This window comes from Pholcus phalangioides, unplaced genomic scaffold (assembly GCF_987345545.1).
Source record: "Pholcus phalangioides strain wild (caught in Gottingen) unplaced genomic scaffold, Ppha-v1.0 ptg000007l_1, whole genome shotgun sequence".
NCBI classification, from domain to species: domain Eukaryota; kingdom Metazoa; phylum Arthropoda; class Arachnida; order Araneae; family Pholcidae; genus Pholcus; species Pholcus phalangioides.
Window position 1 is genome coordinate 19,648,048 of NW_028301600.1, and position 16,564 is coordinate 19,664,611.

General features: G+C 35.6%; 1 protein-coding gene across 2 annotated transcripts in view; it reads left to right on the top strand.

The window, feature by feature from the left end:
• LOC149085030 (focal adhesion kinase 1-like) overlaps positions 1–16,564 on the top strand; it is a 174,747-nt gene that overhangs the window by 112,507 nt on the left and 45,676 nt on the right. For both annotated transcript variants that reach the window (XM_089232792.1, XM_089232791.1), the window contains exons 13-15: positions 2,137–2,187; positions 11,360–11,457; positions 13,903–13,987. In XM_089232792.1, the coding sequence (XP_089088918.1) occupies positions 2,137–2,187; positions 11,360–11,457; positions 13,903–13,987 (234 nt within the window). The remainder of the gene's footprint in view (positions 1–2,136; positions 2,188–11,359; positions 11,458–13,902; positions 13,988–16,564) is intronic.

A 16,564-nucleotide genomic window follows, 5' to 3' on the forward strand; every position in this document is an offset into this window, starting at 1 on the left:
TTCTGTACCTTAGAATGAAGGTGATTATATAAGAACACACATTCTTTAATAATAGGGTTATTAAAGAATCCTTCGTCAATTAACTTTTGTTTAATTTTTTGCTTTGAACTTATTTATGAAAATTTATCTAATTTTGAAATTAAAATTTTCTAAAGGTTTTCAAAAGCATAATAACACCTCATTATGATCATATTTTCAAATTAAAAGTTGTCATTGAGAGGTGATTATGCCAAAAACTGTTATTTTGTATGTTTCAGGCAATGAAAACTGAATTGTATTTCCTAAGATAAACAAAATTTTTCAATTTTTTTTTCATTATTTAAAAGAGAAATTAATATTCTCGATCATTCTCAAAATTTTACATCCGGGAGAATATTCTTGTTCTCTGAGAATTCTCACCTTGCATCTCTAGTAATGACAGGGAGGATATAACAAGAATGTGCACAGATGATTTCTGTAATGTCTAGAAAAAGATCTCTATTTGCTTTATCATTGTAGTAAATGTAGACAATGGTATTAGATTGGTTAGACAATGGCATTAGAAGGTGATAGAGCTGTTAAGTAAGATGTAGGGATAGACCTGATCTTGATTATTAAGTGTCAAAACACTTTTTTTTGGATGTTGATAATACAATCAAAACTTGATAAGTCGATGTGCAGCGGCCGACAAAAACTTTGAGTTATCATTATTTCAACTTAAATGAGAATATTGTCTGAGGCTTTCATGGCCGCGGCGTACTTCAGCGGCGCAGAGAGTCGAGATGTGCTCCCGATGAATGCCAGAGAGAAAATGACTTTGACAGCCAATCGCCGCCAGACACCACTTGCAGCCAATCAGCGCACAATACATCCACACAAGCCAACCAATGTGGTTCTTCTGCGGCCAATCAAGTCTCAAAAGTGCATGTAGAGAACAAGTCAATGACAGTATATGTACGAAGCCTTTCTTGCTTGCCGCGGAGACTTACGTCCAAATAACCTCAGATGATGCCTGCCACAGATGTGGGCGAAACGCCAGGAAGAAAATCTCCTAGACCATGGCCCAATAACCCGGAAACCATTTGCAAGTCATTAAATGAGAATATTTATAAAAATAAACTAGACGTACATGTTGTATTATGTAAATAGACGCATACATGTAAATGAAACAAATGATAAATAAAGTGTATACAAGATTATTTTCTGTCAAAAAATGCAGTGATTTTTTGATTGCTTATCTCTTCTTTCGTGAGAAAGTCATTCACATTTTGCAAGCAGACAAATGAATCCTCTAAATGAATCTGTTAAATTCTAATGATAAATGATGCTATATTCTATCGCTAAATGCTGCCTACTAAATACTATTTTTTTAATTTCTCTCATTCCCAAAAACTTCGACTTTAAGGAAGAAAACTTCGAATTAAGAGGAAATTTTAATGTTAAACTATGGAAAAAGATCTGGGACTAAGTGAAAACTTCAGCTTAAACAGATATCTGAGCTGCCGAAATTCCGAGTTATCACGAACTAACTGTACTCTGACACATATTAAACATTAATAGAGGCGGAAATCATAGTGTTCAAGAAATTTTTTGGAGGGTAATTAAGTATAGAAGCAGACGGAAGCAATGTCAACAGTTACTTTAAAAAAAATCATTTAAATATTCAGAGCTTGTCTTGAGTCTCAAGAAGGTATGAGTTAGAGCTTTGTAGCAATTTTTTTATTGCTATTATTTATTATTTTTCAAGAACTTCTTGAAATATTACCCAATTTTACAAAATCACTAACTTTAAAGGAAATTAACTTTATCAAGGAAAATAAGGTGGCTTGAAATAATTGATAGATTATTTTTGTTTAGGTATGGAGAAAATATATTTTACATATAACAAACCTAAAAACTCTACATTTCGCACCTCTCTATTTCAAATTGTTTGTTTCTTGTTAGCTTCAAGATTGACTGATTCTGCTGTATCTAAAGATAGAAAGTCACATTTCTTCTTTGTTTTGATAGGCTTTCTCAAAATGCTTTTCTGAAGAATAAAGAAACCAACTTGGACTAGAATAAAAAAATTAATATGAAAAATGATAATTTTTCAAGTTTGTAGTTGTGATATAATGTATACAAGTAATTTATAAAATGACTTGTTTTCATCTGCAGGTGATTATGCTGAAATAGTTGAAGAAGAAGGAGATTACTCAACTCCTGCTGGTAAGCAATATTCTTACTGTTAAACACAAAGTCGTAAATGTTAGGGCATTGGGATGCTTCCTTTACTATCTGCGCCAGTCTTTTATACTTTGTGAAAAAAACACTAGGGACATAGTTTTTAAAAAAGATTGCATTGCATACCTATGACACATACCAGTATTATCAATATTTCAGCACGAAAATGACTGCAAATATAGCTCAAAAGTTGTTGGACTTTACTTTTAGAGCAACACACTGAAAGTTTCACCTACCTCTCTCTACTGACCTTTTAATACTTACAGACCATGGGCCAAGCTCATTCAGTCCATGCAAAAGACATGCCATTTAATTGTACAGTTCAAAGATTTTCAAACAAACTATTGACTTATTTTACTCTGCTATAATTTCTATTACATGACTGATTTTGTTCAAGCTGTGCTAAAATAAATATTGGTCTTTGTGCCAAAAAAACCCAAAATCACAAATCAAATGACTGATTTTAAGCATTCATCACTCCTTTGTTTTTTTATCAGTTTGTCAAAAGAATTTTGATCCAAAATACAAGTGATTTAATTTTTTTTTAGGTGTGAAGTCATAAAAAAATGTGCATGGGTTTTTTACATACACAATTTTTTGTTTATGATAGTTTGTAATGGAATTCTGCATTTCTGTTTCATAGAATAAATTTCATTAACACTAGAACCGCAGCACTTTCGGTATACCTAGAACCGGGGACTGAGTCAAATTGCCCCAAACTGTGAAAAAATGGTGTTTCATAGCGAAAACAGGAATTTATTTTCGGTTTCTGGGTTTTTCCCTACTCTTATTCGATGTTGTTTAATTACGTATTCATAATGGAAAACTACATTTGTTTATGACTATAAAATGGGCTTCAAAATTAGCTAAAAAATGATGTAATTCAGTAAAAATAAGATTTAGTATATATTATTTACTCTATTCAGTCCAAAAACATTTTTCAGTAATCCCATACTATGACAAATATGTAAAATAAGCATGTCAAATTGAGTATGAAAATGTCTATAATATGATACTGTCAAATAAGTATTGATTTCTTACTTATAAGTGAAATTTATGATGAGCAGTTTGGAGCAATTTTTTTCATTATTCTTGCACATTCATCGCATGTTGGAGTTGCACATCCCATGCAAAATTTAAGTTTTGTTTCCACATTTTTGTTACCTGACATCAGACTTGTTTATTTTTATTTATTACTATTATTATTTTAATTGCTCCTGAACAGTTACATGATCAAGAGTGCACGAATGTTTCCTTTTGCGCAAGGGTAACACGTATGATGAATACAGCTCTTCAATAAGATTTTAGAGGAAGTGCTTTCGAAAAATAGTTCTGGCCTTCTGTACTGCTCTATACAAAATACAGGAATATTTTTATAGTGAGATCCAAGATGTTGTAGGAAACATCTGTGATGCCACCTTCACCGAATATTTTCTTGGCATTTGATCACTACAACTACGATCACTGCACTTTGTTGAATTGTAGTGTGAAATAGTTTGTGTGTGGGGAAGGATTTTGGGTCTACTACTGCCAATATCGACTGCCAGATGAAGCGTGCTGAGTAATGAAAAACTTATATCATTCTTTCCTTGATAAATTGTTATTATGGCATCATTGTTCCATACATATGTAGTTTTACTATCTTCATTGCATCAGATTATATTGCTCTTCGATTTCGTCTCATCGTCTCTACTAAGCTCGTATTTTTTGTCGTTTAGCATTTGAGCCAGCTTCAGTTTAGTGAAAAAAAGGTGTCGGTTGAGGCATTTCTGCCCTTGTTCTCAAATGGCTTGATCAGTTGCATCACTATGTGCTATGGGAGAGAGAGATTCGTTGGACGCTGATACTTTTCCCAAGGTTTGGAAATCCGTACAAAACATATTTGGTGCAAGCCAGAATTTTATTCTTTTTCCTGTGACATCCTTTGCCTACAGAAATTTCAACTACACGTATTTTCTAGAGTTAAGCTTTTACTCTCCCAAAATCTTTATTGAGTCCCGTCAGAATTCCAGGTATTCATGTTTACAAAGAAAAAAATGTTTAGCTCTACTTGCCGTTTCCTCCATTGAAAAAAATATAATCTGATCTGACAATGAATTGGCCTTGACCTTGAAAGACCTTTATTCTTCACTATCTTCATTTACAGATACTTTTTAGAAAGGGTAACCACTTCCACAAAAATTCCATACCCCTTTTTTTCCCTATAGAATAGTACACGTTGGGTCAAAATGACCCAAAACGCAGTTCTAGGTATAAGTGCTTATAGCTCTGAAACACGAAATGTGAAGATAATAAAATTTTCGTGAATTAATATTCATATGATATCATGAAAGTCACAAAGTTTTTTTAATATCTGCGTCTAAGTTTCCAAGATAAATGAAAACAGAATTTGATTTGGGTCAAATTGACCCACTCCGCTGTTCTAGTGTTAAAAAATTCAAATACAAATTTTGTTGACGCATTTATTGTTGCTAAAAGACTCGTGAGTGCTACTGTATATTACCTATAGTCCCATATTTGTTTTGCATAAAATCAACACTTGTTTTTTTCAAAAACCATAAGTTTTTACATTTAATACATTCTTACATTCTTGATCTTAAGGAAGATTTAATGTGTATATATATACAGTTGAGAATATTCAGATGAGAGAGAGAGAGAAGAGGTTTATCTCAATTCATTTCTCTTAGTATCAATATTGTCCCGATCTCCCACACCCAATCTATTACTAACCCTTCTTCATCTTCTCATTGCTCTCAAAGCTTAACGGCCATTCCCTCTCCCATCACTCACATCACCCACTCAAGCTCCAAATTTAAAAATAAAGTCTTCAAGTTGGGAACCATTAATCTCAAAGTTTAAGAAATAAAATTGATTTTCTCGAATCAATCTTAGTTACAATCCCCACTTTCTTGCAATTACAGAATCAGGGTTAGAAAATATGATTTTTAATTCCAAAATTTTACCACCTGGTTTCAGTGCTTTCCAAAAAGACAAACTCTCGAGAAGGGGGTGTTGCACTAATCTTCAATAATTCCATCCCTCTTATTGAAATCCATTTAGATTCTGACCTAGAAATCATTGAAGCTGAATGGCACCAACCTAACTGTCTCCCACTGGCCTTATTTTCTGTCTACCTCCGGCTTCTGATTTTCACTGAATTGTCAGACTCAAAACAATCCTAGAAAGATTCTTTAACACATTTTTTTCTTGTCTTCGAAGACTGGAACCTCCCAGGAATTGATTGGAAAAGTATTAAATCGCTGTCTGGCAACCACCGAATCAACAGTAAAGTCTTATATATCTTTTATAAGTTTAATATTGCCCAACCTATCTCGGTACCAGTAAGAACTACAATTCATATTACACCTCCAACAGAATTCAAGTTCTTGATACCTACACCTTCGAAGGTTGTTCGATTGTTCTGATTACAATATCCCATTCATTGATTTCTCACTTCAAAAATCCCTTCCTACAAACTCGCCCCAAAACGAAATTTCAACAAAGCCAATTACCCCTTAATGCAATTCATTCTTCACTCCCATTTCAATGATTTTCTCTCAGTATCCCCCTCCAATAATATTCATATCCTTTCGACAACTCAAATTCATTATTGACAAATGCATAGCTACAGTCTTGACAAAAATAGTTTCAGCTAAGTATCTTCACAGTCCTTGGCTAAACAGAGACATCATTCACCTAAGGAGAAAAATCTGTCATGCCGCTTCCAAACATGAGCTCAACAAATCCATTGCACTCAAATCCCTAATTTCCACCTCTACTTTGAGTCTCAAGAACCTCATCTCTACCAAAAAGACCTAGTACCTATCCCATTCTTTACCTAATTATCTAAAAACAAATTTTACCAAATTTTGGAACTTTCTCAGACTTAAATCAGTTGGCCCTACTTCTCTCAAAATCTCAAATAAAGATATCTCTTCTCTGTCAAATATTGCCAATGAATTCAATTTGGCTTTCTGCTCAGTTTTTTCAGTTGATCCCACCCCACCACAATACTCATTTCATTGAATCTGTCCATAATTCAAACCTTAGGCACCAACCTAAACCTAATACCTTCTTATCTTTTTCACTAAAGAAGGTATTTAAAAATTTAAAAAAAAAACTCTCCATTCTGTTGGCCCCAATGGTATTCCAAACTCTATTCTCAAATTTTGTACTGAAGAAATCTCAGACTATCTTTTAATCTTATTTAATATCTCACTAAATACTGCCATCCTCCCCACTGATTGGGAATAATTTTATTGATTTTCCATTCATAAATCCGGTTCACTCTCCAACCCCCTTAACTTCAGATCTATCTCTATCATTTCACATTGTTTCAAGATTTCGTAACATATTATAGCAAAAGAAATTCACACCCATTTAGACTCCATTAACTTTTTCTTTCCCGACCAACACTGCTTTAGATGATCCCTTTCTTTTACACCCCAACTGTCCCTTTTCATCCATGACCTTTCCAAAACCATTGATAGCAAGTTACAAACCGATATCACATTTTCTTGGATTTTTCTAACATGATAAAGTTCCTCATGATAGACTTCACCTTAAAGTTTCAAATCTTGGTCTGAATGTACAACTGCTCAAATGGTTAGACACTTTCTTAAGAATTCGTCAATATTTTTTTTATTTTAAAGATCATGACTCACCATTTGCCACTATAAATTCAGGTACACTTCAGGGGGCGGTGCTCTTGTCTTTATTGTATATATGATATATATAAATGATCTCCTCCCTGGAAACTCTCAATTGCACCATTACATTTTTTGCTGATGACTGCATAGTTTACCACATAATTAATCACAAGTCGAGTCTGATCAAGAAATTCTATAACATAATATTGTTTCCATCTCAGACTGGTGCTCATTTTGGCATATGCCTATCAACCTCTCTGAAACAATTTTCATGACAGTTTCTTATAAATCTCTCCCCCTCAAATTCTCATACTTGATCAGTAATGTAACCATGTCCCAAGTTTCTCAATTTAAATATCTGGGTGTCATAGTCTTGGCTGACCTACGTTGGAATAATCATATAGATTAGATCTACCAGAAATGTCTCGATAAACTTTTCTTCCTTTGCCACAACCTCTAACATTCTACTCATAGAGAGAGGAGAGAGAGAGAGATGTCCAACTTTTCTCCTACCAAACTTATATTTCTCCCGTTCTTTCACATGCAGCTGAGGTGTGGAACCCCCACACCTCTAGTGATATCAACAAACTTAAATCTATCCAAAATAAATCCAATCTATTTATTCATGACTGCTGGTCCTCTTTCATTTCCATTTCTGATCCTAAACTCGAACTTAATTTCCACCTACTCGCTACTCACCTCTCGATTAGCCATGCTTTATAAGATTACTTGTGGTCAAATAAATTTCTCGATACGTCTGATATTCTGACTAAGCCTTCTTATGTCAATAGACTTGACTACCCAAAAAAAATTAAAACTTATTTTTTTTCTCTACCGGCTGCTTTAAATACAATTTCTTTCCTAATACCATAGTTGAATGGAACAAACTCCCCTCTACTATTGTTGACTTGCCTATGATATTTCTTGTTAAATATTACTAAATATCTATGTTTAAATCAACCACATCCTCTTGTACAGGCCTTTATGTCAACAATATTATATGAATGAATAAATAAATCTCAAAAACTATATCTTGAAGAAAAAATAAATTCCCCGTATTAAGTTAATGCATTTCCACCTCTCTGTTTTGAACCATTTTCTTTGAACTTTCTATTTCAAGAGCCTATTAGTGATGATAGTGAATTCTTTTTTCTGGAGGTGAGAAAGAAAAGAAATTTGTGGTGGAATGATGGATTAGATATTGCCACTCATAGGTGTGATAATGATTAAATAGAGGGAGATACAAAGTAAAAGGGGTTAAAATTGGATCAAGTGAGGGAGTGAAATACAGATGGAAGTAAGAAATTGTGATGAAGGTATGTGGAGGAAGAGTGTTGTGAGGGGGGGGGGGCTGGGAATGGGAAAGAATTGAAAACCTGCTTCTCTCATCTTCCCCTACTTTCATTTCATATACAGGGTGGCCCAGAACTCCACATACAAAAATTGGAGGGGAGGTAGAGGACATTGCTAGGAATCATAATCACATAGGAAAGCATGGTCGGAAATGGATAGGTGGCACTATACACAACCTCTCAATTTCAGCACATGCAGGTTCCTCATTGTAGGTGTCAACTGAGTGCAGTCAACATGAATCATTTCACTAATGCTGATTTGGCCAATATTCACTTCATGTATGGCCTAGCTAATGGAAATGAACGTGTCACTATATGTTTGTATCAGGAAAGGTTTCCAATGAGGTATCTACCAAGTCACTTGATGTTCGCTCATGTGCATCAAAACCTGTCTTAATGTGGATCTTTCACAGCATCGATGCAGGATACCGAGCAGACGTGATCAACACGAACAACTGCATTGGAAGAGGGTGTGTTGGATGCTGTGGGCTGAAATCCCAGCTCCAGTGTATGCCCCCTTGCCGCTGCTACAGGTGCAATGACCCTACATACGACCCAGGTTTTGATGTGGAGAATTTGTTTTGGTGCATGAGGTACGAAAAGAGAGAAATAATTTGAGAAAGATGTTGCTTAAGTTTTAACAAATGTAAATTTATTTACATTTTAACATAGATGTTACTTAGATTACAATTAAAAAAACAGAAACAATAAAAGATTTCTTATACCGACTGCGGCACTCCTTAATTTAGTCCATTTGCACTGATATACCAATATACAAATACAAATACAACGCCACAACAGGCAAAACGCCCAACGAGGTGGCTGAGAAAAAGATGCCCATAAAAATATGGATGTCATATATTTAAAAAATATATATAGCAACCCAATTAAAAATGCAATTAACAAAAATTATAATCGATATATACACATGATGAAATACTATACAATGCCCATAAAGAATACTTATGGTTGTTTTATTCTAAGTATGGATAGCTGGATATAGTATGGATGTAACTACCAGTTGAAGGATGATGATCCTCTGCATATGTGCACCACGGACAATAATGACCTTGGAAGGTGAGGACAAGGTTAGTCTGGCACGCAGCAGGAAGACATGGCAAAATCTGCAGGCGAGAATCAAAATGACAATCGATGTACTACAAGGCAGTGGACAACCAGGAATTTGAAATAATGATCGGACTGGATAGCAATTGATATCGGGAAGGATGCAGGTGCAACGCAAGAAAGGGTTGCATTCCCGGTTCAATTAATCATTTTATGTATTCCAATATTGCACCACAAATGACAAGAATGAATTAACACATTTTAGTTTTAAAACATTTATTTTAACATTTTGAGATCAGGTCGTACATAAATAATATTTCATTCAAACTTGGTTATAAATATTAAATTTTTCGTTAAAGTTCTTTTAGCAATAGAGTTTCTAGAAAAAGTGTTGGTCTCACCAATTACATTGCATCGGACACAAGAGTCACATGATTCAATTGAGAGGTACGTCCCAGCCATCACTTGATGTCATAGGGGAGCGGGCGGCCAACGGCATCTCCGACGAACTTCCGTACTTGTAGAATCTATGTATTCCAATTCGATCAGTAACGTAGCAGCCATGTGAAGAAATCTGACGACCAGAATTAGCACATGATGTTGGTAGAGGCGATCGGCAACCAGACGGAGCCGTGCGTAAGTCTACTACTCAATCAACGGTTCATGACAATGCAAAAGGCGATGTCTGGCGTGCACCCGACCGGGTAAAACGCCTTAATAAGAGCAGTTCAGTGCATTTATGACTCGGTATATTTGTGCTGTTTCCAGCATACCGCCGCTATTTAAAGGGCTATTCCCAGCATTCCCTGCTTCACCATCGAATCAGGATGCGCGATCTTCTGCTCTGGAAAGGCAAGTGCTATTTGCATAAATATTCAGAATAAAAATACAATGACATGAAATCTGGCAATACTGATATGTAAACAATGGCGGCCAATCAGTGAAAGTCTACAGCGGACCGGTTCTCTGAGGTGAATTAACAGTAAATAAAGATTTCAAAATGACTAGATCTAGGACTATTCCGCGGGGGCCCCAAGGTAATGTTACACAGGGTGACTAGAAGTATATCGCTATGATTATGAAAGATCCAGATGCTCCGGAACCAGCCGATGATGCACCCAGCACTAACGATTATCACAATGACATACTGTCAGTCGGAGTATACTGGGAACTCATCAAGATCCGATCTGCTAAGCTTTTATGTGAAAAAGTGATGAACGGATGAAGGAATACCGTGTGATTGTCAGGATTGTGAATACTGATACCTGAAAATAGGAATGCAGTACGGTCCAACTCCAGGGGCTGATCATCTCAGAAAATTCATATCAGAACATGACCAATGAAAAGTTAGCAAAACAATTTTGCATAACTGAACAATAACAAATTTCATAGAAACTTTCTGACATCAATATGGCAAAAACAATCAAAATGGCGACGTGATCAAGATTGCACATTTTTTCCAGTTCATGAACAATGAGAATATCGCAGATTTTAACTAACCGTGCATATATCAAATAAGGTAAGACAGTTTGTATAAAAAATGACTAGACTTGGACTCTTTTCTGCTGGGTGTTTGTAGGTAATGCTACACAGGATTATCTGAAACTGTATGACACGTTCTACACAGCACAGCAATGCCTTACGTCCTTTTCATCTTCAAAGAGTCCAATTATTTCAGCTGGAAGATTATCCACGATGTGTCGCGTTTGTATAGTGGTTTCTTCAGAAAAGTGCAGTGTATACCTGCAGTTCTCAAGTTCTGTTTTGTTCAGTGATGAAGCATCCTTTTCACATGAAGGGGCTTTGAATACTCACAACACACACACGTGGGCTGTACACAACCCACATGGAACCAGACCACACAAATATCCCATCTTTCTTCAGGAGGTTGTTTGCAATTTCCGCATGCAACTGTCTATACCAGACATTAGGAAGTAGATGGATTGTGGGTGATGGTCCTGTTGCATGGCACCCCACATCACCTGATTTACCTTTTCTTGATATTTTTTACTGCTCAATTTCATACGTTCTCATCAAATTCTTTGGTATTTTGACTCTGCTATGATTTATCATGTTGTTTTTTTTTTATAGTGAAAGATTATGAGTTACTAAGGAATGATATATTGCTTGGAGAAATAATTGGAGAAGGTCAATTTGGAGATGTTCACAAAGGAACTTTCAAAACAAAAGCAAGCATTGTTGTGTTAAATTTTTTTCATGCATGGCTTTTAGATTTTTGGAGCACCATAAAAATATAGAATTTTACTGAAACTAATTTTATTTTACTAAAATTTTTGATCCCATAAAACCAAGATACAGTTCTTCCACCCACTTTCTCTTTGAAGATAAAACAGTAAGTTACCTCTATGGCAATATAGAACCCAGTTTCTGTATAATTAGTAATGTTCTTAAATATTTTAGCAGCTTCAGTGAAATTTGCAATAAGCAACATCCGACAGTAATAAAATAACAGAAAAATAAGTATTTACATAACACAATGCATAAAAGCATCTTGCGTTCATTCTTTGAGCACACTTGCATAATGCCATAATTTTGCAATCATTGCTAGTATGGCATCAAAATCATTTATTGCGTAACATATAATGCTTCTACATGAATTCTGTGGAGATACTAGATGATGATATAGTGAGCAGCAGTATATCATCTTGTCATTTTACAGATCTTACTAATTACTTATCTTAATAAAGCTAATAAATTTGCTTATGCTAGTCAACTAATACATGTTCCAACAGTTTCAGCACGACCAACATTCCCTCCAATTTTTTTACTTGCACAGACCTGTTTTTTCGATGTACTGTAGGGCAATGCCCCCATATACAGTAAAACCTGTCTATAATGATACTACAGGGACCTAGAAAAAATATTATTATAAACAGGTTATCATTGTAGACAGTTTGAGTTAGACGCTTTTCCCTATTAAATAGGAATTCCGCCGGGACCAAAAAATTTTTGTTATAGGTAGGTTTATTATACATAGGTGTTTCACTGTACGTCAATGATGTACACTCTTTTGCAAAAACATTGAGCACACTGAAAAACAATTCGATCATCTCAAAATTTTGCATGCAGCTTCCTTTATACCAAGCATGCCATTGATTAAATTTCATGGCCATTGAACGCTAACTTTGGTCATCCTACTTTAGTTTCTATTGGGTAGTTGGAATTGCATGAAACAAACACACAAACAATAAAAATTGCTGACTTTTTACCTTTTCTCATAGATGGTATTGCATTTCTTCGGATAGGCAACAGAATAATGCATTACAACATTATCAAGGACCTTATTGTCAATTTGATAACTTCAAACATGGCTATAGAGTCAGGATGCATAAAGCTAGGTGGTCATACCAAGGTTGCCATATTCACTGTATGGACACTGTTATGAAATAGGTGCTTGCAACAATGATTGCTGCAAGGAACTCATCTGTGGGATAAAGGCTCTGAAAGGCAGGTGCACAAATACAAGGCAATATTGGATGATTGAGTGACAGGCCAAATTTTCCCAATGGCATTGTTCTCCACCATTCAATGTGCTACATCCTCTTCCATGCCACCTGTAGTACCATCTACCATCTCACAACTTGACTGAAGTTGGGTTATGCCCATAGCAGCCTTTAAGGTGTCTGCTTTCAACCTCACAGCATTGACAGAGTCATCTGGAGTGGTGCTGTATCTGATTATCATAGCTGCAAGCAGAGTGGCATCACATAGTGTTTAGTGATGAATCCTGCTTCAGTCGTCTAGCAGCTAACCATCAGATCCATGAGTGGAGATATCAGGGTCAGCGATCCTAATCCACACAGCCATTACTCCTGGTATGAAATGCTATTTCAAACAACAGCAGCCCCCCCCCCCATCCTTGTGCATACAACTTTAATAGCTCAAAAATATGTTGATGACATATCGTTGGCTGTAATGCGGCTGTTTCCATTACCCTTCATGTTAAATTGTGGGACCATTTTCCAAAAAGATAAAAGATGCTTGGCCCTATATATGTCTAAACTGCTGTCATGTTGTTGATACTCTTCCTTGGCTAGCAAGATCAATAGATCTTTCACCAATTGAACAAGCATGAAACATGGCAGATTGTCATTCTGGCACCCCCACAAATCTCACAGATCTGGAATAACAATTGAGAAATGCTTGGCAGAATTATTGCAAAATGAGATTAGGAACCTTTATCACTCCTTACATAGATGTACACAAACATACATTGCTGTTAGGGAAGGTTTTACCAATTACTGATTTACACATTCCATGTGCACTTGCTAGCCATTAATGGGTCCGATGGCCTTGAAATTTTAATCATTTCATTATATGTGTATGGGCTTCAAGCATATTTGATTTCAATAGAAACTGTTACTTTAGTGTTTTTAGTGATTTTGCATGCTTGGAAGCATTTTCACTATGTGGGGCATGCACGACTATTTAGACTCATTTCATTCATTTTCTGCACCAATATATATATTGGAGAAGATCCTGCATATTTATGTGAATTTGTTAAGGCTTTTCTTTTTTGTAATTTGAAAGTCTATGAATATGTGTAAATACATTCAAATTTCATCATTAACTGGTAATATGCTTAAAAATTTAAATTTTTCTCTAACCTAAAGGATGATGAAGTGATGTCAGTTGCAGTAAAAACATGCAAAGTGGAAAGTGAAGAATCCATGGGTGAAAAGTTTCTAGAAGAAGCATGTAAGGATTATAATTTTTAGTATATGTCATCTTCTGATAATTCATTAAAGAGTGAGTCAAACAAGCTGTTACCCAGAGTGAAACCATAGTTCCAAAGCTACTGAAGATTTTTATTAATATGCATATACATGAATTTTATTGCATTGGGCACTAGAGACATCCAAACTCCTTAAGACTGCATTCTTGTCTTGGGCATCATTGGGATAAGAGTTTGATGGCAATAGGCTAAGTCTGGTAGCGGGACCGTGTCGATTCAGGGGGTCAGCAGTTACGTTAATGTGCTGTTGGTGCTCCATTTCATTGTTTTTTTCTTTGTTCTTGTGCTTGGTTCTCAATTTTTCTGTATTCACATCAATTTCTTGTTGGATTTAATTCCTCAGTGTTCTTATTGCATTTGTCAATTAGTGTTGAATTTTTTTAGGTAGTTAGGTAGTATTCGCCATCAGATTTTAATTTTGTAGAATTTCCTTGTTCCGGCAAAGATCAGCCATCTTGGATTTTTTAAATAAGTGTTTATTATTTTTTTTTTTTTTTTTTGAATTTTCATTTGCATATTTTTATATTTCTGGATCAATTTAATTTTTTTTTCTCAATTGCTTTTATTTAAACTCTGATAGGTTTTTCAGTTGATTTGTTTGTAGTTTATAATCTATGGGTTACCTATTTGGTCATACTAATTGGGAAAATCTTGTTCTGTGTTTTGACAATTTGGTTGTTTTCCCCCTCTTTTTTGATGAACAATGTTTTCTGTATTTTTTTGTACTGGACTTTTTTTGGTATAGTGTAGCAAACAGAAAATTTTTATTTTTCTGATATTCTTGGTAATTGGTATTTATTTCTGTAGGCCTAATACTATTGTTTCAGTAAATAAGACAGTTTGTAATGTAATATCTTGGTACTTTTTTGGGGGTATATTTCTCTCAAAGTTGTTTTCTTTCTCTCTCACATAATGTTGAGTATTATATTGCAATTAATATTTTCTTTTGATTTTCTCGTAGATTTGTATTGTATCATAGGTTGTTTTAATTTGTTAGTGATTCTTTTTCTCTTATTTTTATGTAAGTGTTGTTTCGTTTCTTATCTAGCTGTAGCATTAGGATGCCTCGACCTCAATTACTGTTGTGTAGGGGTTGCGACGGGAGATTTCCCTGATCTATATAGGGGGATAGTAGTTGATAGTTTCAAGTGTAAGGGTTGTTTTGAGAGGGCAGGGTTGGAACTCAAGGTTGGCATGTTATGGGGGGGGGGGAATTAGGGCTTTTTGGAGATCTCAAAGGATAACAGAGCCACCTATAGATGAGAAGCAATTGATGAAGAAGTAACAATGACAGTTTAGAGGGCGGAATGGGTGGTTTGAGGATGAGGTAGAGGGTAATAGTGATAGGGGGTGTAATCAGGGATTCTGTGGTTAAGAAACTTCGGAATAGGGTGTGTAGGGATTGCCTGGGTTTCTAGCGCTGTTGTCTTTCTGGGGGGAAGATTAGCAATGTTCGAGGCTTTTTAGTGGACAAAAGTTTCCTGGGCAGATAGTCTCGTGGGTGAGAACAAATCAGGTAGGAGCAAATATTAGTGAGTCTCTGTCTGAGTACTGGGACTTACAATAATCCGCTTGGGAGTGGGGTTCAGATGTGGCAGTGATTCCAATACTGCCAAGGGGTAGTAAGGCATTTACGAGTAGTATCCAGTATTTCAACTCAGGCCTAAAGGACACTTGCTTCTCTCTTGGAGTCACGTTTTTTGAGCTTCTTGATTTCACTGATAGGTGTTTTCGAAGAACCAACTTCAAACTTTTGAGGGAAAAGTTAGCAGAAATTTTCAAAGACCAGTTGGTATCAATAGGTGTGGTAAGTCAGTGGAGAGAATTCAGATCAAAATTCCTCTGTTTTGCATGATGTCATACCCTTTGTTCGTAAAAAGCCGGTTTGTTCATTGCACCCCGTCTGGTTGATGGATGGCATGCATAATCTTTATCTTGAAAAGAGAAGGACATTCAAAAAATTTAAAAAGGGAAAGAGGTGACCTGTCATAATTTACTGAAAAAAGAAGGGCACTGAAGAAAGCAATAAGGGATAGTATGAAGGAAGGTGAATCTAGTTTGCACATAAACGTTAGCTCTGACCTGAAATCATTTTTCAGCTATGTCAATTATAGAATGTGAGCGGACAGTTGCTTCCCTCCCCCCCTCACCATAGAAGGATCTAGGATAGAGAGCAATGTAGGCATGTGTAGTGCTTTCTGTGACTTTTTTGTGTCAATTTTTAATAGTGAAGGGGCGATATTTAAAGTACCAGTGTGACATGGGTCGACAAAATCCTCAATGAAATTCATGTGGACTGACAATGTGAAAGTCATTAAGCTTCTAAAAAATTTAGTTGCAAGCAAAGCACCAAGACTGGATGATATTTTTCCTAGGGTCCTTAGGGAATGTGCTAATGATTTGCTGAAGCCAGTTGCACAAATTTACAGGAGTAGTGTTGCTGAGGGTATCGTCACAGCGGATTAAAATCTTGATAATGTTGTTTCAATATTTAAAAAAAATTTAAATATTTAAAGAGAAGCCATGTTTAGTTATCGTCT